Here is a 27,332-nt window from a genome sequence, read left to right on the forward strand (position 1 = left end):
GCCTTCCACTGAGGTCCACCCCTTCAGAATGGAGACGAGGCTCCTCACAAGGAGCACAGGACTCACCAGCCGGTGTGCACGGCCAAGCTGCTCTCAGGACGTGGCCCCTTTACAACTCTGTCATCGCCCCGTCACTTCTGGGTCAAGTCTAAATCTCAGTCTGGCTTCTGGCTTCCTTTGAGCATGGAGGCCTCTCCTTTCTTTTGCTTTACTGGAACTAGGAGCCGAGCATGAACTGGTGGGGGTCACTTTTCCACTTCATCATTCACTGAAGCTATTAAACTGGAAACAAAATGACACCAGTGGTGTATTTATGTAAACAGCAGCCCCTCTAGCGATACTACCCTGAACTCTTCTGTTTTATGCCAGCTTCATGGGGCGGGGGGCAGTACATACATTAGTAGCGGATTGAATGAAGGTTAGAGAGCCCGGCTCTGGGCTCCTGTCAGGACTGTGACTGTTCTGTTCGTGATCATTTGCCTTGAAAACCACATGTGAGGATTGCGAGTCAGTGAACCCCTTAACCATGCATCTCTGCAAACGGGCCCCACGAAACCAAAACCAAAGTTACCGGGGATGGGACCAGCCCTGGCAGCCCACTGTCGCTCTCCGGGGCTGCCGGAACTCTCCTGGCAGCAGGGCCTCTCCTCCCCTGGTGGTTTTTCTCACACTGACGACAGAAAGCAAGTCGGCAGCCCGGGCCGCCACCGAGGTGTCCCTCACGCGCCCTGGCCCGGCCGGCCTCCCCAGTTCGCGGGGCTGCTGGCTGGGACACGGCCCTGCCAGAGGATGCCCAGAACATCGTGGCTGCCTCCCCTGGAAGAGCCCACAGCCTTCTGTGACCCCACGGGCTCCCCTCCCTCCCACGGCCATGGTCACGTTGGGGATGCAGTCCCTTTGAGGGTAAATTTCTCTTTCTGTTTCTTAAGTGCCTACACAAGTTACAGACCTCTGGGACCGGCCCCTCCCTCCCCCACCCTGCCCTCGGCCCAGCCCCGCGGCGGCCGACCCCCTTCCGCCGCAGGGTCCCCGGGTTCTGCCCGCTTTCCCTGCTGCTGCCGCGGGGCTGCTTCCACTGCCGGGGTCCCGCTCTTGCTCAGAGACTGTTAAGGGGCCCGCTTAGCGGAGTCCACGGCTGCCGAGGGAGGCCGGAGGGCGGCGGCCTCAGAGCAGGCACCGGGGTCTCTGACAGCAGCCGGGAGGTGCACCCTGACCCGACAGGGGCGGAGTCGGATAATCACAGTTAAAATTAGGATGATGCCTTTGCCATCCTTACTTCTGTCGGAATCCTCTCTTCCTAGATTTGAGGGGCCGGGCGTCTGCCCACAGGGGCCCAGAAAGGCCGACATCAGTAGGGGGAGGAACAAGATCAGAAGTGCGTCTTTGAACACAAGTGTGAGATGATCTGTCTGCTTCTTGTTTTGAGTACTTTTAAGTCTGACCTGTGTGGGGCCTTAACCGCGGGGTAGGGGTCTGAGGGTTACCGTGTGGCTGCACTGGGGGCATCCCGGCACCAAGCAGCACGGAGATGATTTGTTGGTGCATTAGAACGTTTTGCAAAATGGAACAATCCATACCCAGGCACTTTATTTTCATTAATCCAGCATTTTTCTTCAGACAATGTAACAACCAGAACGCTGGGCATTCCCGGCTACCACGTGTGGGCGAGTTTGCCAGAGGACCTGTGAGCTGGGGGGGGGGGGGGGGGCGTGGCTGGAGGTGAGCAGGCGGGGGGCACTGCCCCGGGGAGGTTGAGGGGGCTTCTCTGAGCCCCTCCCCGCTCGGGTGCGGTCCCTCGGTCCTCCAGGTGCGCGGGGCAGCTCGCGGGGTGGAACGAGGCGGGGAGAGAGGCGGGTTCGTCCCCACTCACCTGGCCCCGAGCAGGGTGCCGGGGGATGGCCTCCACCTCAGAGCGGCTCTATCTCCGGTGCCTCGCGGGGTGGGGACTAGCTGCGCGGCAAGCTCTAGGCCGGGAAGCGAGTTTAACGGTGGTGATGTGACCGGATACCACGGACCAGATGCCTTGGGGCCTCCGGCAAGTCTTGAGCATCCGCCAAGTCCTCAGTCCCTGTGCGGGCTGTGTGGGGCCCCCGCCTTCGCCGCTGTGTCTTAGTCTTTGTGTTTCCCTTGGGCGTCTCTGGGTCTCTGTCCCTCACCTTGTGCACCATGTGTCCCTGAGGGGAGCCGCACCTGTGTCCGAGTCTGCTGTAAGGTGTTCAGTCTACCTCAAGGGGTCATCATGGTCAGCTCTGTCCCATAGCAATCCTCCGACGTCGCCGCACACACTGGAATGTATCTCTGCCCGCCCGGCCCCGCCTCCCCGTCAGCAACCTTCTGACCCCACCTTCTGTAATCACCACAAACTCCTAGTGCAAATTGGATGCTGCTTTAAATGTGAAAACAATTGTTCAAAAGCTATAAAACCTGAATGAAAGCTAAAGCTGAATTTATAAGCCTTGTTGCGTATGAGCCAAAAGTGCAAAAAGCTCTATATAATGAACCTGCCACTCGTATAAATATAAATATATATAAATATATTAAAAATCAGACTGTTCTACAAAATTGTGTATTTGTATTTTTGTGTACGTACAATTTTCTGCTAAGCAGAAGGAGGATGTAGTATAGGGCGCTGTGAGAAGAGATTTGGTTTAATCCTGTTTCTTTGTTACTTATTTTTGTTAACATCAGATGCCTGTCTTCGTCTTACGTGTATGACACTGTTTGGAAAGCTGCAGTATCTCTCTTCCTCAGGGCCAGAGTCCATCAGAGGATGAAATCTGGGTGGAGAGAGTTGTCCAGGCCACCGAATATGGAGAAGTGGGCCGGGCTGGGGCTGGGAGCTACCGTGGGAGGGTGCGGCCTCTGGGAAGCAAAAATCCCCTTTCTAGAAATCAGCTTCCAAAACAAGGTTGTCAGAATCCCACCAGGAGGGGACGCAGGCCCTCTCTGAAGCAAGGGACAGGGCCTCTTATCTCTGGGCCACAAGTATGCCCAGAGAGCAGCAGGGGCTGTGCCTGGTGGCAGCACCCAGCTCACCGGCCATCCCGGGGTTCGCATCCCTCTTCCAAGTAGTTGCTGCCTTTATCCGATCAGGTTACAAAATGCCTCCCCTCTGCTGAGCTGCTGGCGCTTCACCACCCAGTCCTCCAGCCCCAGTTCCCTGGAGGGTCTCAGAACCCACTTTCCCGGTGCTAACACCCAAGAGGGGGTAGGGTGGCTGCCAGTAACGGCCAGAACCAACTATCAGAGAGGCCAGGCTGGAAGACAAGCCCTGTGTGCCCACGACAGTCAGGCCTCCCCCCACCCGCCAACTGCCCGCCCACCTCGCAGCCCCGTGACAGCCCCTCTTGACGTGAGCCTTCTCCTGGGAGAGCGATACTGCACCTTCACCTGTGGGGCTCATATTTATAACATTGTGTGATGACTGTAGCAAAAAGCCCTTGTTTCCAGATGTAAATGGTCAAAGAAACAAGTGCTCTATTGTATTGGTTAAAATAGTTCAAATGAGTCCTGTATCATTGTATCTCCTATTCTGGATTAGTGCCTTTTGGACAGTAGACTGTTCTGTAACTAAAATGTAGTATACTGCTTTTTTGTACAGTTTTGTTTTAATAAAACTTTTTTTTAATTTGTGTTTATTTTAGTATTGTACCTATTAGAGAATAAAATGTATAACTGAACAAAGACTGGCTGGGATTTCTTTGGGCAAGGACAGTCATTTGGGAAGCTCCCCGACAGTTCTGTTCTCAGTTATCTCCTAGTGCTTTAAAAAAGAACTGGTGCCCCAAAGACCCAAGGACGCTTGACAGGGGTCAAGGGGACAGTCAGACAGCACTTGGTTGAGAGGCGATGTTGGCCCCAGCTCTGGCCACTTCTGCCTCTGGCCTGTGCTCCCTTCGTGTCTGCCCCTAGTTCCCCAGGAGGGGCCGTGCCTTCCTGTAACTTCCCTGCCTATGGTCCCCTCACTGCAGGCACCATCTTCCCACATCCTAAAACCACTGGGATGCTGGCAACGTCTCTTTCACAAGGACCACAGCCTTTACTGTGCTGCGCTCCCACCCCGGACCATGCCCTGACCACCTCATTTTCATAAAAACCATCTTTCCTTTCCCGGGGCTTCACCTTTAGTATTTAAAAAAAAAAAAAAATGAAAGAAAGCTGAAGCTTTGCCATTTGTGTTTCTTTAAAGCATCCAGTGGTCGCGAGCCAATTCTTAAGCGGGACTCAAGGCTCAGATGGATTTACTGGCCCCTTCTCAGAAAAAACTGAGACATAAACGGTTTCTTTTCTCATTGTACATAATTAGAAAAGATTATGCAAAACTTTAAACCGCCCTCAAACCCTAAGTTGCCAATGACGTCAGGCAGGAGTTGGGGGGAGGTGGGGGTGCCAAGGGCCATCCCCTCTATGCTCCTTTATTTGGGCCAGAATGGCTCCTGGTTCTCTGCTTCAGGCCCCACCTGCCCCGCAGCACTGCCTCCCCTCGCCTCATCTCCAAACACACCTGCCTGGAGGTAACCTCGAACCCTACGGCTCTGGGGCCCCTCCCGCGGGCATCTTGGCCTCACCCAGTGCAGGGCGAGTGCACAGGTGTTCTGAGTGACCCAGTGAGTGAACAGACCAAACGTGCCATCCCCACCCGAGCCCATTCTGGGCTCTGAGCAATCGTAAAAACCCCATAGCCTCGTGCAAACAAAGAAGATCTCATTAAGTTGCAAGACAGTAAGTAGCAGCTCAAAAAAGAGATTCATCCTGGGAGCTAGATCAATCTGAGCCTCCTTCCTCAGAGCAGGACGGCTCCAGGCTGCCAAGTTCCTGTCATTATTTGGCAGGGCTTATCTCTGAGAACAACTCTTGGGCACTTATGAATATAAACAAGTCCCGCTGAGATGTGCTCTGACTGATGGCCACCTCCCATCAGCCCGACATCTGCAAGCACATCTCACACCAGACGCAGGCAGGGTGGTTCACCAACGTGGGGCCGCCATCAAGTAGGCGTCCATGTGGGAGTAGCTGACTGCACCCCTCGCCAGTGTGGGCTGTGCCTCTGGCCCAAGAGCAGGACCCCGCAGCCACCTCAGGAGGCCTCCCTCCTCCTCGCCCGAGCTCTGGGCTGGGCCCACCCTGCCCTGTGCTGGTCTGAGCGTGTGCAGGTCTACAGCTGGGTGCCACGTCCAGCAGGTGTCCGCCTCAGGGCCCAACAAATGCCATCGGGTTCCACGGCCTGCAGGGACTGGACCCGGCCTGCCGGCGACCACAGCCATAGTCCTCCCCACAAACACCTTGTTGCAGAACCTCTGAGGGTCCACTCACCTGTGCAGCAGTAGAAAGAGGTCCTCTGCTCCCCAGCTGGGGCATCCAACGCGGGGCCCGTCATGCAGGGCAAGGTGGACATGAAGCCGAGGCCTGAGAGCTGGGATGTCTGCTCCAGAGAAGCGGTCTCCTGATTAGATGGTCCAGAAGCTCCGATTACCTTGGGTCTAAGGCCATCAGAGGTTTCTGCTGGTTCTTGGCTCCTGAAAAAGGTCTCAACCAAGGAGTGGTTTAAGACTGGCCACAGAACCATCATGAACCCAAACCTCCCCAACCTTGAAAAACCCACCTCAGTCAGTCAGAACCAGGCCACCCCAGCCTGTGGGACAGTTGGAATGAGCCCAAACACCCCTGCCTCAGGGTGGGGAGAGGAAAACAGTAAGACGACCTCAGACGCAGGCATGAAATCATCTGGTTTTATTTAGAGGCTGCTGGTCATATGACGGAAAGGCATATATGGTACAAAATTACAGAAGTTTAGTTCATTATACAGTACAAATCATTAAGTCTTTACAATTCATTACAGAGTCTTTGGATTTAACTCCCATTTCACATATAGCAAATCAATACACTCCCCCAATCAGAATCACTTCTTTACGTGAACCCACCATACAGAACTCCGCACACACAGAAGACGTTCCAAGACTCCCCGCACAATTAGCGTCAGCAGCACGGCAGAAGGCACGCAGACTCCTCAGAGAGAGACGCGCGTGGGGACAACGGAGTCAGGGTCTTGGGCTGCACGACCCGTCCTGGAGGCGAGGCGGGACAGACAGAGGGGCAGCCAGGCCTGGGAGCTGGCTGGCACGTGAGATGCGGGCCGCAGGCAGGCCTCGGGCAAGTGCAGCTAATCAGCTGGGAAAACAGGTACCCGCGACGTCCTGGTCAGTTTCACATACAGGGAACTTTAAGAGGAGGAAACGTAAGGGACCAACAGGGCTCTGAACACCTCCTAAGCCTTTCAGACTCAAGGGGCCGGTTCACAGCTTGATTCCCTCACTGAGCACGCCGGGGCCACCACGCAGGCCCAGCCTGGCCACAGCCACACCCATGGGCCGGGTTTTCTCGCCCTCCTGCTCCCTCTGGCCAGGCTGGGCATCTGGGACAGCCGCCCCCACTGCCCCCCACAGACCCCTGGGGTCTGGGCTGGATAACCCTGCATGTGCAGAGTGGGAGGCAGAGGCCCAGGAGGGCTCCCGCTGGCCTCTGACCTGACCTCGTGCAGCCTGGAGCCGCAGACAGTCCCTCACCGGCCCCAGCGACCACACAGCCACCCTCTTCCTGCTGTCATGTTAAATCCCAGAGCCTGGCCTGCTAGAAGCCACATCTCAAATCCTAAAGCTGACATTTATTTAAAATTAGGTCTGTCTGTCAGTAAGGCGAGAACAGAAGGTGGGTGAAAGGGAGCCCCCCCGCCACCGGCAGCCCAGACCCTGTCAAGCTGCACCCTCCGCCCGAGAACCTCGGTGTGTGGGGGCTGCTTGGTCCACGGCTTTCCCACTCACAGCTAATATTAGTCTGCAAGAGAAGCCAGAGGAGACACGGCAGCCCAGGGCAGGATGGGCTTTCTTCATCACCTACGAGTTGGAGGACGGTCCCCCAACCCCCGCTGATGGCAGCACATCCCGGGTTCCCCTGTCCACCCATCCAAACACCGGCCCGAAGGGATGTGCACATCTGGACCAAGAGGACAGGAGGGTCAGGACGTGGGCCCTGCACCCCTGCAAGGACCCAGCACTGCCCCCATGCCCCGCCTGGTTCTTCCAGAGGCCACCTCACTGCCTTCGAGGGTCTCGGACATCTGAGGGGCCAGAGCAGGGTCTGGAGAGACAGGTCAGCCACAGCCTCCCGACAGCAGTGCTGGCCTCCAGCCGTGGGGATAGCTCACTGAGAACCCAGGGGGATGACCTCTCCTCTCTCACACACCACCAGCATTCAAAGCCTGGGCAAGCTGGGAGCTGCAGACTTGAGACCAGCTAGGGTGCCGTCCTCCCGGAGAAACAAGGGCTGCGCGCAGGGAAATGCCTTCCCCAGGGGCAGAGATGCTGGAATCCCGGGAAGGGACCTGGGCTGTTCACAAAGCAGGCCTGGGGAGAGGCGGAGGCCAGGCTGCAAGGAGGAGAAGGTGGCCCTGAGGGCTCTTCAGACAACGTAGCTGCGAAGGCTGAACGTCTCATCGAAGGCCCTCAGGGCTCCCCGCAGCTCCGAGCACAGGCCCTCAGGTGGCGGGTCCCCTGGAGGCCTCTCCCATTCGGTTCAACCCAACGACAAAGGAGTGTGACCCCGCACACCCGACCCAAGCTGGTTCTGCGAGGTTGTCGACGCCCCGTTACAGGGCAGATGGGCCCCAACAAGTACCTGGCTACATATATAAGGATCACACACACCCACACCACCTCCCATGTCTACCGGTGGGCTCGGTGCACAACTTTCTGCCTCAGGGCAGGTCACCCGAGGCCATATGAGCAAGAGCTGCTGTCGGGACCAAACTGCGATGGTGGTGTCCACAGAGGAGAATCTCACACTGAAAACAAGTTTTGCAAGAGCACTTCTGTGCTGGGAAGGAGGTGACGTAGAGAAGCTGGCACAGTGACAGCACTGGGTTCAGGGCCACCCTCCTGGCAGGTGTTCCCAGAAATGCAGCAGAGGACAGGAAAGGGTGCTCTACTGGCCCCTCAGGGGGCCCCTAACCACCCATCCTTCTGCTGGGGCAGCTGATGGTGGCAGGGGAGCACCGGGCTGTCGCTGAAACCTGCAGACTGCGCGCTGGCCAGCAGGGAAGAACAGGGACAAGGGAAAGAGCCTGGGCCGGGAGTCAGAAGCCAGAGCTTCTCGGTACCCTGGAAAAATCACTGAACTTTCCTCGGCTTTAGCCTGTTCCCTGTGAGATGCCTTCCTGCTCCAAAACCCCAAGTATTTGCTGAGATCAAGGGGTGAGACCTCAAGACTCCCAGCCTCGCCCTCCCGCCAGCATGAGAGGAAGTGCAGGCCAGGGCAGCTCCGGCCAGTGCAGGTCTGGTCTGGGGTCAGTGAGCTCCGGTGACTCCGTCCCACCCAGCAGTCCCCACGGTGACAGTGACTGGCGGTCATCACATCCTAGAGAACTGAAATTTCTTTGGAAAAAGCTTTCTGGATGGATGTCTCTTTTAAGAGCCTAAGCGTGAGAACTAAAGAGAGACAGACAAGAACACTGTGTGTGAACCCCAGCCCTGGACTTCCATCCCCAGCTGCCAGGTGTCCCCCATCCCTTGCTCATAGCACAGGCCCTTGAGGCTCCTGAGGTGACAGGCAGGGAAGGCGGTGAATAGTGGGCACCAGGTCACTGGGCTACCGCCTTGGTAATCCCAGGAGCACCGACCTCCCAATACCAGGAGTCCCGCCCTGTGCCTCCCTGGAAACCCTTCGCCCCCCTGAGAGCGAGATGCTGGCCGTATCCCAGCCTCCAGACCCTCCCAAAGAGCCCGCAGGGAGGGCTCTGGACCAGGGCGGTCCTGACGGAGCTGGGTGATGCTCTGGGACGCTTCATGTTGTACCAGGCACCATCCAGGACAGCCTGGCTGTGGCTCTGCGAGAGTCCCAGGGATAAAAACAGGGCGGGGAGCCCTCCCTCCACGGCCCATCTACCGGGCTGCAGCCCCACGCTGAGCCAGGGCGTCAGGGCACAGAACAGGCCTAAGGATCTCCCCAAAACCAAAATTGCACCAAGTGAGGCTGTGACGCCTCTGACTGACTTTGTCACTGACTACGAAAGCACAACAAAATTCTCCAAGTTTTCGTTATAGCTTAGAGTAAGGCCACGTGTGTATCTGCATTAAAGGACACGAGGAGGGGCACTGTCCTCTGGCCCCTCCAGAACCTCTGCCCGAAGTAGGAGGCTGGCAGCTCCGAAGAGACCACAGAGGCCAGTTGACGTGCAAGGCAGGCCCTGGGCATTTGTGCCAGGCGGACGATTGTGGCTCGCAAATGATTTGAGATTTTGAAAAAATAAATATAAATAAATATATTCCAAGACCTCTGTTAAGGGAACAAATGGCAAAGAGAAACCTGCCGTATATAAAGATGCTAAAACACCCACAAAGAAACCTAAGAAACCCCGTGGAAAGAAAAAGGGAGAGGCAGAGGGGGTCAGGCCCAGGGCCCCAGGCACTTGCAGGAGCTGGAGCTCAGTGTGGGGGTCAGGGCGACAGGGGTGCCATGAGCCTGGAGAGCAAGCCAGGACTCGGGGCAGAACTCGGGTGCTGGCCCTGAGGGCAGAGGGAGGCAGCCCACCTTCTGTGGAGACGGAAAGGCACTAGTTACGAGTATGTTTTAAGTTAAGAGGTTAATGGGGTTGTCAGACAGAAAACAGCAGCCCCCGCGCCCAGGGGGTAAGCCCCAGGCCCAGGGGCAGGGAGACGCAGGACCCTCACTCCCCACAATCCGGGACCACCCTGGCTCCTAGAACCTTCCACCAGGCCAAGACTCGCCCCGCTCTGTGGGGGAGAGAGGTCCCCAGCCCCATGTGCGCGTCGTGCAAAAAGCATTCCTGGCCCGCTTGCTCCCAGGGGAGAGGGGCCCCGCGCCCCCAGCTCCGCCCGGCCTGTCCCCGCCGAGGCCCGGGAAGGGGCTCAGCTGGCCCAGGACTTGCGGTTCTCGGGGCTCCTGTAGCCGCGGTCGGCCCGCAGCGCCGCGCCCTCAGCCTTGGCCAGAGCCGCCGTCAGGGAGGCCAGGTTGGTGGCCGAGCCCGAGAGGCCGCCGCCGCCGCCGCCGCCGCCGCCGCGCCGGGGCTCGGGGGCGCCCTGCAGCCGGAGCCCCGCGCTGCGCCGCCGGCCCGCGCCCGCCGCCCTGCGCACGCGGCCGGGCCTCACCAGCAGCCCGTAGCCGGGGTTGCACCTGAAGTACTGCTTCCCGCCGATGGAGCCGTCGTTCTTACCTGCGGGGAGAAGAGAAAGGCGACGTGGAGGGGGCTCCCAGCCCGGAGGGGCCCCCACGCGCACGACGACCCCGCGCGGCTGCCCCGGGTTGAAGGGGGCGGCAGGGGCGGCGCCTGGCGGGGGGCGTGGCGGTCCCTGCAGGCGACGGACCAGACCCTGACACGCACGCACGTGCCACCAAAGCAGAGCCCGCAGTCAACATGGACAGTCAATATGCAAACCTAGGATGGAGGGCCTTGGTAGAATGATTATTTTTCCTAAATCCTGTTGTTTTTCCTAAATTAGATGGAAACTGGCAAATTACCAAATTGTAGCTACTTAGTTGGCATGTTTCGTGTATCAAGAAGGCGTGAGGAAGTTTCCTTTGTAAAAGCAAACAGAAAATGCTTGAAGGTGAAGGATGAGCTAACAGGGAAGGGAAGGGGGTTCCCCGGATCCCTAAGCTACCACGCCCCATGGAGATGGGCTGGTGGGGAATGTGAGCTTTGTAAGCAGAAACAGTCCTGAACTGTCCACATTCACTGCACGCCCCGTCGCTGCCCTCTCTCTCCCCCAAACAGGCCCACCCTCCACCAGCTCTGCACACGGTCAGCAAGGGTCACTCAGTCCGCCTCTCGAGGTATCTAACAGGTGACCTCTCCCACTCTCCAGCCACCGCCACCACTTGGCTCCTGGGATAGGCTCCCATGTCCCATCTCACTGCTCATCCCTTCTTGCCTTACCTCGCAGGTGTCCCTTGGGGGCCCGCCCATCCAGCCTACACTCCGAGAACCCAGATGCCTCTCAGCTGCCTGTCCAGGCCAAGGTGGCCTCTGATGTCTCGTCTCCACCGGACGTCCCACGGCACGTCCCACGGCACCTCCAGCACCACATCTTGACACAGAATTCCTGTTCCTCTTCACCATGCCCCTACTGCTCTCGGGCTTTCCCACAGGGTCAAGGGCATGGCCATGACCCCGTTCACAGGCCACATTCAGGTGTCAGGTGACTCCTTTCCTTCCCTGACGCTCCACAGTCCCTCGGTCCCAGCCAGCACCATCCTATTCTTCCTAATTCTAACCACTGCTCACCACCTCCACATACCCCTCACCTGCAGCCTGGACATCTGGCAGCCCCCTAAGTGGCCTTCCTGTTCCCACTCTCATCCCAAGTCTATTCTCCTAAGTAAAAGCTGTCTTTTTAAATCCTCCAGGGGTTTCCTCTCCTACTGCACCATCCTGACCCGGCTGCCACGCCACCCTCCCCTGGCTGGCATTAGGCTTCCCCAAGCTCGTCCCTGCTCTGGGGCTTGTACTCTCAGTGCCCTCAGCCCACCTGCCTCCTCACATCTCTCAGGCCTTTGCTCCCTCAGTATTTAATATTTAACACCCCCACCCCACCCCCTCCATCCGCTCATCCTGTTTTCTCTTCATCACAGCACTTACTACTATCACATTTTACTTGTTTGTTTACTTGGTAATTCTCTTCCCTCTAAAATGCAAGTCCAGGGAAAGGAACGTAGTAGGCACTTAATACTTACTTGTTGGCTGAACTCATCTACTTTCTAATCTACCTTAGATTACTCAGCTCACAGATACACACCTCTTTCCCAATTCCCCTCTGCACTTCAGCAGAAATGGAGTTTAGAAAACATTCTAGCCTGTGCCAGACTAATCTGCTACAACCTCTTCCAATTTATGACTTTCTTTACCAAAATTATTGAGAGACGGTGACCTCACATCAGAGCCTACTGGCCCAGAGGCAGTCCTGGGGCCTCTGGTTCCCAGAGCCCCCTCCCGACTCTCACTCTCCGTGTCAACAGCAACACCCAGCAGGCTCTCCTAGAACCCATCCCCACAGCCCCAAGCCTCGCTTCCCTTGGACACGCTGGTGGGAGGGAGGAAGGCGATCAGATAGGCAGATCTCAGCATGTCAGACACAGAGGGAACTTCCTGAATGTCCGCGAGAAATGAAAATGCGTGTCCACACAAAAACTTACACACGCATAGTCCCTGCAGCCTGATTCACAAAAGCCAAAAAGTGGAAGCAATGCAAACATCCATCAACTGATAAGCAGATGCAAACATGTGGGCCATCCTGGCAGTAGAATATTATTTAGCCATAAAAAGGAATGAAGGGCTGACCCAGGCCACAACTGGATAAGCCCGGGAAACATGGGACATGAAATAAGCCAGTCACCGAGGCCACATATTATACGACTCCACTGATATGAAGGTCCAGACCAGATTAGGACCCTTCGTATCAGCTCAGACAAAAAGTAGATTAATGGTTGCCTGGGGCTTAGGAAGGGTAGTGTCTTGCTAATGGACCTGTGGCTTCTTCTTGGGGTGATAAACCTGTTCTACGATTAGACTACTGTCAAGGTTGCACAACTCCGTAAATATACTAAGAATCACTGAATTGTACACTTTAAACAGGAGGACTTTATGACATGTAAAGTACATCACAATAAAGCTGTTTAAAAAACAAAAAAAATCTGCAGGACATTTGTGACAACATAGATGGACCTGGAGGGTATTATGCTAAGTGAGGTAAGTCAGAGAAAGACAAATACTGTATATCACTTATATGTGAAATCCAAAAAACAAAACAAACTAGTAAATACAACAAAACCAGACTCACAGATATAAAGAACAAACCAGTGGTTACCAGTGGGAAGAGGGTAGGGGGAGGGGCAAGATGGGGTAGAGGACTAAGGTACAAACTACCATGAATAAAATAAATAAGCTACAAGGATACGTTCCACAGCACAGGGAGTATAACCAGCTTTGTACAATAACTTTAAATGGAGTATAATCTATAAAAATTTTGAATCACTATGTTGTACACTTGAAACTAACGCTACAAATCAACTATACCTCAATTTAAAAAAACAAAAACCAAAAACACTGCAGGACAAAGTATTTCCTTAAGTCCTGCCCTCAGTTTTTTTGAAAAAGGTGATCTCCTCCCTTGAAGGTGAGCCATTCTAGAAGGAGACTGCAAGCCCCAACAGCTCTTAGATCAGCCTGCCGCCTTCTGTCCTCCACCCCGGGCTGTCTTAGGAACACCCGACACATCTGAGCCTCCCCGCAGGGGCATCAGTGTTTGTAATTCCAGCAGAGCTGCTGTGACAGTTCAAATGCAGAGGCTCCTGTGGCTTAAAAAATACAAACCAGCATTTATGTTCATTACTAGCTTTCAATTAATGTCTTAGGTTTCTGAGAAATTTCTTCAGGTTAAAAAAAAAAGAGAATCTGACTCTTAAAACGCTTAGGAAACTCTTATCCAGGGAAAATTCCTGACTCTGAAAAGTGGTGGAGGCAGGGGACCAGTGAGGTCAATAGCCTGAGCAAGGGCAGAGAGCGGGTGCTTGGCAGCCCGGGCAGCGCCGACACTCATCTGCCTGACCACCGTGGGCACAGTGAGCCACCTCAGGTGCCAGGAACTGGCCCAGACAAGCGCCACTCACCTGAAGGTAAGTCCAGCTCCACTCCGACCCACGTGCCCTCCTGAAAGTCGGTGGGCCCCACGTATCTCACGATGCCCGTCTTGTTGGTGCCCACTGTAACATACTCTCCCTCTTTGAGCCATTCTGGAACTTCACTGGCTTCTTCAGAATCCGAGGAAACTTCCAGCTTTCCCAGGGCCTGTCCCCCAGCACTGCCGTTGCCCAGGCCTCCTGAGGCCAGCGGGTCCTCCTCGGTCCCCGAGGGGCCGCCGGGGTCCCCACCAAGCATGCGTGTGAACGACTTCAGCTCAGAGGTCCGCACCTTATGGATCCTGAACGGAGACGCCGGAGCGGGTGGCAGGGGCCGGGCATCAGGGGGCAGCTGTGGCTTGGAGACGTCGGGCTCTGAGCTGGCGGCTGCCTTCGCCTGGGGCTGGGGGCTTCCCGGCTGCTGGAGGGCAGAGGCACCGGCGCCCCAGCTCTGCTGGCCCTGCAGGCACGTGCCTGCTGCTCCGTCCCGCTTCTCCGCGGAAGCCCCTTCCTGGGCCGCGGCCGCGCCGTCGCCTGGGGCCGTCTGCTCTGCACGGTCGGGCAGTGATGGGAACTGGGCAGCCGGTGGGGCCAGGGGCTCGGGCTCAGGGGTGGCTGGGCAGGGCCCGGGAGGGGGCGAGGCCGTAGCATCCAGGCCGGGGCCGCAGGCATCAGATAGGGTGGCGCTGGAGACACTGTGCGAGAAGTAGCCGCTGGATGCTTCGCTCAGGGGGCTGGGTGGCCCGTCCGCACCTTCAGGGCCCGGGGAGCCGGGCGCCACTCTCGGGGGCCCATCACAGGTCTTGGGCGCAGGGGCGGCCGGCATGGCTGGGGCGGGGGCCATGCGCAGCCCCGCGCTCTCTCGCCGAGCCTGCAGGGGGAAGGGGAGAATTCAGAGTTAGGGTTCACTCCCAAAAGGCTGGATTCGGTCATCGGTTGAGACATCACAGCTTTGACGGTGGACTAAGCACAGCGGTGCAGCAGGGCGGCCGGGTTCCCACATCAGCCCCCGATCCAACCCTCTGATCCCTCCGTGCAGCCTGGCCTTCTTCCCGCCAAATACCCATGCCACCTAGGCTCCAGGCCGGCGGGGCACCTGCCCAGCTGAGAGCTGAGCAAGGCAGCCACGGGCGCCCTCATGGCCTCACCTCTGCGATACGGGGTTTCTAGTAAGGAATACATATTTGGTCTTAGACCCGCTTTTTGGCACAGAATTCCTCAAACCCTTGGGATTTCCTACTTGGTAAGAAGATGAAGGTTTCCTGACTCTCATAACAAGACCCTTTCAACTGCATCTGAATTTCTGTTAATGGGGTGACTTCTGGAAAGCTACCAAGGGAAGGGGCTGGTTGTCCATAAAGCTAGAGGGTTGGAATTTTCCATCCCACCCCTGACCTCTGGGGAGGAGAGAGAGGCTGGAGGTGGAATCAACCACCAATGGCCAATGATTTAATCAGTCGTGCCTATGTAATGAAGTGGGGCCTCTATAAAAACCCAAAAGTACAGGGTTGGGAGAGCTCCTGTGTTCAACACGTGGAGATCTGGAGAGAGTGTGGCACCCAGAGAGCTCCCCGTCCTTTCCCACCCCCAGCCTTACGCATCTCTTCCATTTGGCCGTTCCTGAATTATGTCCTTTTATAATAAACTGATTACTAGTTAAGTAAAATGTGAGTTCTGTTGAGTCACTCTAGCAAATTAATTGAACCTGAAGAGGGGGCCATGCGACACTCTGATCTGGAGCCCGCTGTTCAGAAGTACTGGTGACAACCTGGACTTGTGACTGGCATCTGAAGTGGGGGCCGTCTTGCAGGAGTGAGCCCTTACCCTGTGGAATCTGGCACTGTCTCCAGGTAGCAGGGGTCAGAGTGGAGTTAACTGTAGGACACCCGGCCGGTGTCTGAGGATTACCTGGTGGACACTGTGGGACGGCCACACCAGGCCGGTGCGGTACCAGTCGGGCAAGGAAGCCCTCACTCAAGCGTGGCACACAGCAGACGCACACGTGAATCTCAATCCTTTGTTATCCCCCAGAGCCTCCCCCGTCCCTGCACTCAGCTAAGAACTCTGCTCCCGGGGAAACAGCTCCCCTTGCCCGACAGCGACTTCCTGGGGAGACTGAGAGGATGAGCAGAGGCCAGGAGAGCCTTTTCCTCCTGCAAACCCCAAACGGTGGTCTCACTGGAGGCCCTTGAAGTGCCGCCGCACAGCTTGGCCAGCTCTGGCAGGAAGTTACGAGCCTGGGGCCTGGCGTGGGGAAGCAGGGGAGGAGGGGGGACAGAGGCTGCCTGCAGGCTGTGCCCTTTCTCTGAGAGGCCTCCCTTCCAGCTGCTGCTCAGGCTGGTCCTGCGGCACCGGTCAGGGAGACACAGGGGCCGAGCGAGGACAGAGCTGCGGCCAGCCTCTCCCTGTCACGTCACCGTGTCCGAGTCACTCTGGCAGAGACACACAGAGCCCCCTCTCCCAGGGATGACGACACCCACTGCTCATCCCAACACTACGGTTTCTGAGATGCTCTAAGGTGTTCCTCCACTGATAACTTTAGCCATTTGGAGCAGGCGGATTATCTTCCTATTCCCGATGCACAATGCTGGAGGGCCAACAGACGGAGTAGGGAATGGGCTGGGTGTGGGGGAGAGGGTGCGGCTCAGAAAAAGAAATATGTTTTCAATATTTACGGAAAGATTATTTATATTACAGGAATGGCCATTTTCCATTCGAAATACAGGATTTATTTGAACTGGGAAACAGCTGAGATCTATAAGTCTCTTACAGTTACTTGGCTTAACTCAGCAGTTTGATAAATCATGCATTTTCACGTGAATTGTCATTTATAATCCTGTCTCCAGAGGCCCTCCTTCCCCCACAAGGCACACTCTCGGGGTACAAAATTAACGGCACCTCTTGAGATTAACAACCCATTTTTGTGATGGATCTCTGGGCTGCAAAATTTACTAAATCCAATAGATCAATAACTGTCACCAGCATAAATACTCTAAAAGATTAGGCAATCCTTCAATCATTTTTCTTTTGCAACTTGTACATGTTTTATTTATTCTTTTCTATTTCATTTTTAATATCATTGACCAGGCAGGGAAGAATACACAAATTACTGGAGTCTAGAATCTGAACAGTAACTACGGTCCTGACATAGCCTGCGTCCCTTCCTCCTTCTGGGTAAGACCCCACCACTGTTGGACCTGCTGTCTGCTAAGGGCAGCGGGGTCAGCCCGAGGAGGGGACAGTCTGGAGACAGTATTTGCACTCCCTGCTGTTACCCAAATAAGCTTCCACTGAACCCTCTGATATGGGCCAGAAAGTATTCACTGTACAACATGGCCCAGAGAGGTTAAAGGACTGATCCAAAGCCTCCAGTAAGTGAAAAGTCAGGGCTCAGGGCTCAGGCCCACAGCGACAGTGGAGAGGCCGCGGAAGACGAGCAGAGCACTGATCACGCGTCCTCCCTGCCGAGCCGATTTGTGAGTGGGAACCTCCCTGTCATCGTCGGGTTATACTTTACCACTGACACTCCCAAGGCTGCTGGGGAGGCCCAGATGTGGGCCAATGAGCAGGGTGCACAGCAAAGCCGCCCGAGGTGCACAGGCCACGCAGGGCAGCGCCTGCAAGTAAGGGATGCGGTCTCACTCTGCCGCACCGGCCTTGGGGCCCCAGTCCCACCTCCACAAAATAATAAATAAGACCACGGTGGGTGGACGTGGGGGGCCACGGCATTCCCTTCAGTTAAACTCATGAACGCCAAGGATGTCCTGGATTGAAAAGGGGCATTGAAAAAGGAGTGAATCCCCGGACATCTGAATTTTCAAATTATTTGGCCTCTCTTACTATTGTTTTAATAAATAAATTTTTTCCTATGAAGATACAGCATTTCCTAAGAGAACGAACGCACAGTGGGAGAAAATAGATTTGCTATTCATAAGACGAGAAGTGCTGTTCATCTGTGGGAGATCATAAGAGACTATTTTCTCCCCAGCTTAGCATCAGTCTTTTCACGCTGGTATCATGAATCAGAATGAAATGTAAAACTGAGAATTAAGCCAACACTTAGAATAAGGAGATTGTTCTGTTTATAGAAATCGCCTTTGCCTAGCAGTGGGCTATTAAAGCAACAGACTACATTAGCAGTCAAGCACCTAAAAGTTTAGCAATCATATGATTAACAAGTTGAAAATAGAAAAGTGTAACAAGCAAAATATAGAGGGAGAAGACAATGACCTATATTACAATTATCAAAACAGGAATGCTAAAATAAAAAACCACGGTGTGGACTAACAATTAGAGCACCAGGGCCACCCACCGGATGTGGGGCAGCCACCAGCAAAGGTGCCACCCCTGCTCCCACCAACTCACCTCCGCCATCCTGGGTGCCCGGACTTCCGGGAGGGCAGACTGCACGGTGATCCGGGGCACGGGCTGAGAAAACAGGGCAGCGGCGGGCACGGGGATCAGGAGAAGCAGAACAGAGGAAACCAGAGAAGGTTTCAACCGAACAGACAGGAGAGCTTTAGGAGGACCCACCCAAAGAGAATCTACAACTTTCAGGAATTCTGACAAGTCACTGGCATGCCGAGGGCTGGGGTCAGCACCGTGTACAAGGACGTGCAGGAAGTCAGGGGCACAGCCAGTGGCTCCCCCTCCATGAGCAGAACCAGACACGTGCTAAAAACAGCGCAGTGTGTGGCCTGCTGGACGCCGCAGGCTCCCCCTTCACCCAAGGCACACGTTAACCAAGGGCCGTGTCTACACACAAGTATCACCGCACTTTACAGAGATGCGACCAGGACAGGAAAGATCGAGAGAGGTTCCAGGGGAGGTGGAATCCCAACCAAGCCTTTACTCGCCAGGAAGACTCAGGGTGCGAGAGGAGCGCGGGCAGTGCAGCCCCAGGAAGGGAGTAGGACGGCAGCCAGTGTGGCTGGAGCTCAGCCTGGGGCACCAGGAGCAGGACAGGGACGTGGACAGAGGCTCTGGTGTGGGGAACGACTAACAGGCAACACCAGATCCCCATGACGCCCAGGCAAAGGAGGCAGAACTCGAGAAGACCACTCTGCTGGTGGAAGGCAAACTGGCTGGAGAAATCACAGACTCCAGCCGTGTGTGAGGTGGTAAGAGCCTGAATTAATGGGTGCGAGCAACACGCCAAGAACTGACTTGGTCACTTACGGACATGTGGTTCAAGGCACATTTAAGAAAAAGAGAGAGAGAGTAAAAAAATAATTAGCCCCAGGATAAGGAAAAGGGCCGTGAAGAGGTACCAGTAAATGAAAGGAATCAGAAAGCCACTTGGGGGGCTAACCTGAGTTCACTCATCAAACAACCGTGTTTCAGCAAAGGTACTGCTGCACCCAATTATGCCCTGTGACCGCCTGGGGAGAGAAGTGCAAGGAAGGATTTTTTCTGGTGAAGGTAAAGGGACCAGCAACAGGATGTGAGGAGAGGCGATGAAGTAGGAAATAGCAGGAGATGCGGCTAAACTGATGGGAGGGCCTAGAGGTAAACTAAAGGAAGACACGCTTGACCCTGCAAACACCTGGGAGTTCCTCGGGGCTGAAGGACAGTGAGGATCAGAGATGTGCTTAAGGAAGACAATGTGAGTGGCCAGCAGAACAGGATAGGGAGGGCAGCCTGCAGGCAGCAAGGCCCCAGACCCTCTAGCCCCTTCGTGGATTCCTGACCAGGGAGAACCTCCTGGCAGCTCCCACCACACGTCACTGCCCCCATCCCAGCCCCACTCCAGGGGCTCCGTTTCAGGCACATCCCCTCCCTGAGCCTCACAGTCCCTCAGTGCGGGGCCTGCTCTCTGTTTTTGTCTCCCCAGAGTATCTGAAATCCCCCCACATGGGGTGGTGCTCAGAGCCTATTTCTCAGTAAGGGCAGAAAGAAAGTTTGTTAAGCTCAAACTCCAAAATACTTACGTTCTCCAGTTTGATCTTATTTAAAACAGACCAAGATTGGGGTGAAACATTCTCCTTTAAAGCATAAAAATGTAAGATCCCACCAAGGATGGAACTACAGCCGGCCAGGGTAATGCCTTTTCTAAGGTGATACGGTATGTCCTAAACAGAGCATGGAAACGTGATTTATAGCTTTTTTTTTTTTTTATGATTCAGAGTAACTGGAAAAGTCCAGCAAATGCCTGAAAAAATACCTGCTGAAATGAATTAAAGGGTCAGCTTGACTGGGACGCGATGCTGGAATCCAGGGGGTCCGCACAGGTGGTCCCAGGCTAAAGACCTCAGGTCCACCCCTCACCACCACTCAACTCTCAGTGAGCACTTCCTGGCCAGGCAACATCGGGGCTTCGCAGACATGCCCGCCCCAACCCCCACCATTGGGATGACGTGCAAACCAGGACACTGGGTGATGAGACACGTCTGAAATGGCTAAACTCTGTGCCAACAAAAGGAGCAGATCAAGCCTGAGTGGGGCCTGAGTGAGACTTCAGGTGCTCTGACCGCAACGACTCCTCCGTCTCACACCACTAACCTCGCGGTGCCTCCCTCTGAGGGATGCTAGGCAGTAGTGGTTTCCCGGTTACTCCGAACAAGAGAGGATCACGGGTAGAAACCTCTCCAACAGAGGACAGTTGAAAGGCACATGCTAAAGGGGTTGGGGTTCAGACACACAAGATGGGCCGTGCACTTGGGTGACAAGTACACAGGGAGTCACTACAGCAGTCACTCTGCTTTTGTGTATTTCAGTTTTCTCCGTAACACTGCCCGACACGAAGAAGTCAGCTGGGGCCCTGATAACGCTGTATACACTCAGCTCAACGAGGACCCAGGTCTCAGGCGCACAAGGAAGGCACTGAAGTAGCGCTGTGGGAACACAAGATCAGAAGGATGCAGACTCCTCTCACAGGAGTGGCCAGCCAGTCTGGGGGAGGGACATGTATGCAAGTAAGAAAACATCAAGGAAACCACAGCTATCAGAATGGAAGTTTCCAAAAGCAGAGAAGATTCTAAGGAGGAAAGGGTCACCCGGGCCTAGAGCATCTCCACGAGGGTGATTTCACTCTGAGGCAGGCCTTTTAGATGGACTGGCTTTTCCCAGGGCCAAGGGACACTTCAAAGGTCAAGAGCGGCGTGACGAAGGAAGGCAGCCATTTGAGTCTGATGTGTTCCCTCCTCTACTTTCCTGCTCGAGAAAGCAACTCAACCTTCCAAGAGGTCTTGGGAGAGGCAGAGTGATCTAGACTGACCAGCAAGGCGGGGGCATGCAGAGAAGGCCTTCGTGGATAGGCTGATGGTGGATTTTCACAGGCAGTAAAGAGCTATCGAAATACTGAATGAAGCGGCAATAAGAACTAGGCTTACAAATGATTAATCCCTAAATAGGGGAGAGAGAAAACTTGGAGAGTTCAATTAAGCAGCTGCTGCGATGGTTTAGTGGAGAGCCAGTAATACAAGAGCCTGAACCTGGATGGCAAGAGGCAGAGGAAATAGAGATGAAAATCTAGACGTGAAAGAGAATACTGAACACCTGGACACCACGCAGGGAAGGCTGGCAGGGCATCTTTCAAGACGGTGCCCGCGAAGAAGGGGACGGTGAGAGGTTTGGGGCGGGGGGTACCAGCTTTCTGTATTTGGCAATGGCCTGTGGTGAATTCAGCAACCTTATTTAGCAAGGGTACCAAAAATACCTAAAAAGTGTACTGAAATCTTCAGTGTGTCATTTGTCCTTCACATGTAACAGCTCAAATTTCCAAATGGTATTGTTTGCATCTTAATGCTCTTTTATATATCCCTTGTGCAGGCGGTTGCCTCCTATTTCAAGAGCTCAAAACATTTCAGATCATAAGTTCATTAATCCTTACGACACATCTGGTAACTATTAATAAAAATGACTGCAAAGTATTTTGCAGCTATAAATATTAAGGAGAAGTCCCATGAGGCACGCAGATATAAGTATAATTATCCACATTTCACACTACAGAAACCAAGACTCAGAAGCATTTACCTAATGGCTAAATGCATACAGGCTGCCCAGGGAGTCAGTGGCAGGGATGGAAAGGGGCTATGTCCTCGAGGCCAGCTGAACCCAAGAACACACTGTCTCCTGAGCATGACTAAAACCTAGTGGACAAGCAGAGGGTCCACTAGGACCCTTGATCAGAAGTGTTTCAGGGAACAGATGATGGTCACTCCTCATACGGTATCTTGTCATTATTAACCCCTCGCTCTCACATGCCACCTGGATGAAAACATAGCAGATTAGCCCAGAATTTCATAATTGGGCAGTAAAGCTAATTTGGAGACCTCTTTGCCTAGAATAAAGTTTTAACTCCTTGGCATAACAGGATAGAACCTCACCTGCACCCTTCCCCTGCTCCTGAGGCTAACCAGCTGTGAGTTGAAGACAGTGCTTTGCCAGAACCTTCCCTGTGCTGTCCTTCCCCCAGGAAATCACCGTCCACCTGGCGAACACCTAGTTACCTTTTGCTCTCAGCTCCAGCATGATCTACTCTCTCTGAAACTGCAGGCAGAAATGCCCACTGCCTCACTGTATCACCTCCAACACACACACTACAGCGCCAATAACATCGTCCTGTTTCTCTGCCGACCTGTCTCTATGGGAGCCCCTCCCAACAGCAAGCTCTCTGCAGGGTAGGGATCATGTCCCATTCATCTCATCCATTAAACAGGAACTTAATGTTTATTGAACGAATAAACAAATAAGTGAATAAATGAACTACTTCAGTCATGTGAAGGCCAATTTATACAGTTAGATAGAATCTGGAAAAGAACAGACATTCCAGAATTTGGGCATGGGGCAGGTAGAGGGGAGAAGAGATATCTGTTGAAGCACAGAAAAAAAACTCTGTTCAAAAACACTGCATTTTCTGATGACTTTTTCTTATTTGAAAATGAACCTTTCCTAATAATCACCCTTTACCCTGAATTTGGTAAGTTCTTTAATGTCACTTTCTAATGGTTCCTAAATGAATATGATCTAAGTCTTAAAAAAAAAAAACCAAAAAACCCGAAACTCTAGCCAATCACTTATATTCAAGCACAGGAAAATACACCAAGAGATGTAACATTTATTTTTGCTCTAAATGCCTGTTAGCCAGTCATCCTTTGATTTTCATGCTGCTGAAGTGGGAAAAACACAAGACCACCACCAAGCAGGACAGTGCACATGAACAAAATACTTCCTCATCTTTGAGTATGTCCTGATAAAAGTATAAACATTAGATAAAATCAGACACATACAATTACCTAAAGACCAAAAATCAGCCATAGCCTAACCAATACAAATTCTTAAAGGTTACATTCATCAGAGGCTAGATGAATGGGAACTGGGGGCCTCAGGGGGAAGGCTGGCCATGCCCCCAGCACTGGCGCAGGGACCGGGTGACACCTTAGTGCCCGGCCCACACAGCCCCCCCCCCCCCCCAGGGCTCACAGCAGCCTAAAGAATCTACACTCCGGCTTTCCAGGGGAGTCTGGATAAGACGATGCTGGCCGTCACCATGCCAGCACTTCTATTCACCTGGCAGTTACATTTCTTAGTTTAAATGAGTGACTCAGCATTCCAATCGATCCCTCAGTCCTTTGTGTAAACCGCATCACCCCTGGGGTGGCACATCTGGAAGGCGGTGACCCAGCCCACATGAATTCTCTAAGCAATGCTACCCAGGGAGGATGGCAGGTGGTCACCAGCTGGTCTCTGCCAGAGACACTGCTACCCGACCTGCCACATGCTCCTTTCAATCAGTGACATTAAAGTGTCAGTGTGTCAAGCATAGGAAGGTGACTTCATTTTCCTGACCAATAATGCAGGTTTGTACGCACACTTGAACACATTCTTCCAGTTCTATCCACCTCCCAAACTGCAGTCCGAGGAGCTTTCTGAGATACAAATCTGACCACGTCACTCTCTAGCTCTAAAGTTGTCAATGATTCCTCATTGCCTAGAGATAACTTTTTTTTTAAAGGGAATAGGTAAAAAAGGAAATATGGATAGATCCTACTCAGTGTTTTCCATGGCGTGATCAGTTCCTCCTTCAAATACTTTATAGATTCATTCATTCTACAAATACAACCACTATTTTAAATCAAATGCAGTGAAATCTCTTAAGATCACAATTGTACATTAAATTTTTCTTCTTGAATATAAACCCCAGTATGGCTACTCACGAGGCGCTGTAACCTCAGACATGGTGCTAAACCAACCTGAGTCTCACTTTCCTCAGCATCAAACTCCGTGTTGTCCAGCATGGGGGCCCCAGCCACACGTCACTTCTGAGCACTTGATAATGCAGCTGCTGTGACTGAGGAAGTGAATTTTTTACTTAATTAATTTTAATTAATAGTATGTAAATTTAAAAGTTAAAGTGCCTTTCTTTAAGTATGTTGGGAACAACTTGGGCACGAGGATCTATTTTTTCAGTGTTACGAACTCTAAACGCAGTTCAAGAATTTCCAAAGAAAATTCAGTATCTGAATTGCGATGAGTTAGAAATGTAAAATGCACACCTGATTTTGAGGACTATACAGAAAAAAAAGATGGGGACACCTCAGTAAGTCTTTTATATTGATTACAGGTTGAAATGGATATATAGAGTTATCAGGTAAATTATTTTACTGAAATTAATTTGACCTGTTTCTTTTTACTTTTTAAAAGGTGACTACTAGAACATCTTAAATGACACATGTGGCTCCTATTATACTTCCATCAGACGTGCTGATCTGCCTCAGCACTGCTGTTGAGCTGATGCATATAAAATCCCTGGCACACAGTCAGTACTCAGTATATTTTTAAAGTATCGTGGTAATCCTAATCATTGCAATTTTGTGCCCTGTCTTCCAAGGTATTTCCAGGTTGGCTTCCTATCAGCACATTTTTAATCAATCAACAATCCTATCTAATCTAAAGGAAAACTGAAAGTTTCTATACTTGTGTTTATCAGTTCCAAAGCCATCCAGGACACAATATTAATTCTATTTTCTTTCAAAGAAAGACCCTGAGATTTTATTAATTTAGCCATTCACAAATGTGTACCAGATGCCTACTACATTGTAAAGGCTGTGCCAGGAACTGGGGATACATGTGTGCAAAACTGAATAGAGCTCCTCTACTCCTCAGAAATAAGCACCAGGGTCTAATACCCGATATTCCTATTTAATTTTAATTACACAAAGCAACTAAAAGGCCCATTTCTTCTACCAGCAAGTAAATTATTTCATCAGCTTATAAAACTGAAAAAATTCTGCCCACCCAAATAGACCTTTTATGTCACCCTATTATATATGCGTTAGTGCAACTTACTTGAGGTCCTAGATATAGAAAAATTTAAATACTAGTATTTCTGAAGTTGTCAGGAGAGTTTCCTATTTTTTAAGATTTAGCTATTTACTTTTTAAACTTCTACAAAATTGTTAAAACTTACTTAAGTATTTATGTGAGAAAACAATTTATATTTTTAAAAAAGAGAGTGTAATATTCACTGCATCCACTTATTTTTTCAAGTATCCATGAAGGATGAAGGATTTTTACTTGAAACACAGAATGGCTGTTAATCTGAAAATTTTAAAACAGGGTATAAATCTAGACCATCCCCAGCTTGGTGTGCCCTGTAAGCTAAGAATGGTTTTTACATTTTGAAATTGTTGAAATAAAAGAATACTTTGTGACTTGTAACAATTACATGAAATTCAAATTTCAGGGTTATAAATAAAGTTTTACTGGAACAAAACCAGACCCCTTGTTTAGTATTGTCTACAACTAGTTCTGACAGCAACTGAAGAGCCTAAAATAATACTACCTGGCCCTTTACCAAAAGTGTTTGCCAACCCCCAGTCTAATGAATCATACAAAAGTATATGATGCTGATGTCTGAGAAATGACCTGCAGACTGAGGTCTCTTCAGTCAACTCCTATACTGCCTCAGAAACTGTCTTCTTTTCATTATTTTTCAGATCAACTACTAACCCTGATTCTGAAGACAACTTGTCAACTTGTGTGTGTCAGTAGCTATACATTTCTGGGGCAAAGGCAGACAGCAGGATGTTACAATTTTGAAAAACAAAACAGAGGTAAGTGTCTCATAACAGTAGTAGGAATGCCGAAGAATTCATCCCCAAAGCAACCAAACAGAAATCACTTGCCTTGATTTTGTTTTTTAGAAAGTCTGTACTCCAGAAGGGCTGTGCAAACTTCCCTTTGTTAATTCAAGAGTAAGGAATACAGCATGCCACATCCAAATATAAACTACAGGGGGAAAGAACCTTTAAAAATAACCTGAATAACTAAGGAAAAGTCAAGGCTAGAAAACAAGGTGTAGCTCCCTTTTCCTTAGTTAGTTGAGATGATGAATCTTTAAGAAACCAGGATAAGCATTTATATGGCTCGTTTCATCAAAGGAGCCCAAGTAGGAATAGCCTAAAACAGGATCTCAGTGCACAAGGGAAGAACCAGTCGCTGTGTTTCTTCCCATTTTATACATGAAAGCTGGAAGAACATAGCATCTTTTCAACTAGACCAGAGATGCACAGGCTCCTTTCTCTACTCAAGGATTTGTCCACCAAACACAGCGGAAGCCGTGTTGAAACTGGAAAGAAACATCCCCGTGGTCGGCAAGGCAGCCCCTAAGCAAAGCACAGAACACAAAGGAGAGCAGACATTAAATTAAAAAACGGCCGGAAACGTGACTGTGTTTCTGATGGTGGAAATTAAATGGGAGCGTTAACTCTTCAATTCCCCAGAATCAACCAAAGACGCCATTGGGAGAACGAAAGTTTGAAGTACATAAATAGCTTCATCTGAACACAAACTTCTAGATACATGGAAAAAGCTATTATGCCAAATTAATTCAATCTAACTAATTAGAGAGCAGGAAGTTCTTTCAATTATTTCATGTGCTGTCTGAGAAACACACTTGAATATGAGTACAGATTTCATTAATTGCAGTTCATTATTTTCCAGATTAGTTACTAAACTTGCATCAGAAGGTCAAAGACAGCACCTTTGTCAGCTGCCACCTCTTTCAGTGCTGTATCTTTTGCATTTCTGGAACTCAGAAATTGATTACAAACAAAAGCAAATCTCCATAAAAATGAGAAACATAAGTCTTTATGAATATGTTCAAGCCATATGACTTTGTAAAATACAAGTATCTTTGTTTTAAAAGACTTCTTTAAATCTTTTTCTTTCTTTAGATTTTTTTTATTCAGGATCAACTGTCAACTTCTATCTTACAAGAAAAGATCTATGCATCTTTTCAAAGAATGAAATATGTCCCTCCAAATTATAGAATCTTGATCTGAGAACCTGCTGATTCCAAAGAACAAGTTAATAAACGTTAATCTTTTCATTAGAGTCTCACTATGGTTCTGTGTTTGTATCTTTGCATGAGGGAGGGAACTGAACACTCTTGTTTGAAAATGTCAAGGACACTCTGATTAAAAGTACTTTTTTTTTAATATAATAATCATTCCTTCATTACACAACTTCTGCCTCTCTTCCACCTAATCTAACAAAGAAAATACGCGGGATGACTGGTAGAAACAGGACCCATTCCATTCCTCGGTTCTTATCGGGAGTAATTTTATATTCTCAGAATTGTCTTATTTTTCAAAAATAGAAAGTAACAGAAATCCATGAGTTTTTTGGAGCGCGCCCTGCTG

At 51.6% G+C, this 27,332-nt stretch overlaps 1 protein-coding gene across 3 annotated transcripts in view; it reads right to left on the reverse strand.

Moving 5' to 3' along the window:
- Positions 1-5,715: 5,715 nt before the first annotated feature.
- Positions 5,716-27,332, reverse strand: part of KIF13B (kinesin family member 13B) — a 165,257-nt gene continuing 143,640 nt past the window's right edge. The window contains exons 38-40 of one of the 3 annotated variants that reach the window (XM_031442133.2): positions 18,052-18,114; positions 13,678-14,557; positions 5,716-10,225 (exon numbers count right to left, since the gene is read on the reverse strand). In XM_031442133.2, coding sequence (XP_031297993.2) covers positions 9,921-10,225; positions 13,678-14,557; positions 18,052-18,114 — 1,248 coding nt within the window. In that variant the 3' untranslated portion in view covers positions 5,716-9,920. The other 2 variants (XM_064482496.1, XM_064482497.1) reach the window with 2 other exon arrangements.

This window comes from Camelus dromedarius, chromosome 36 (assembly GCF_036321535.1).
Source record: "Camelus dromedarius isolate mCamDro1 chromosome 36, mCamDro1.pat, whole genome shotgun sequence".
Taxonomy (NCBI): domain Eukaryota; kingdom Metazoa; phylum Chordata; class Mammalia; order Artiodactyla; family Camelidae; genus Camelus; species Camelus dromedarius.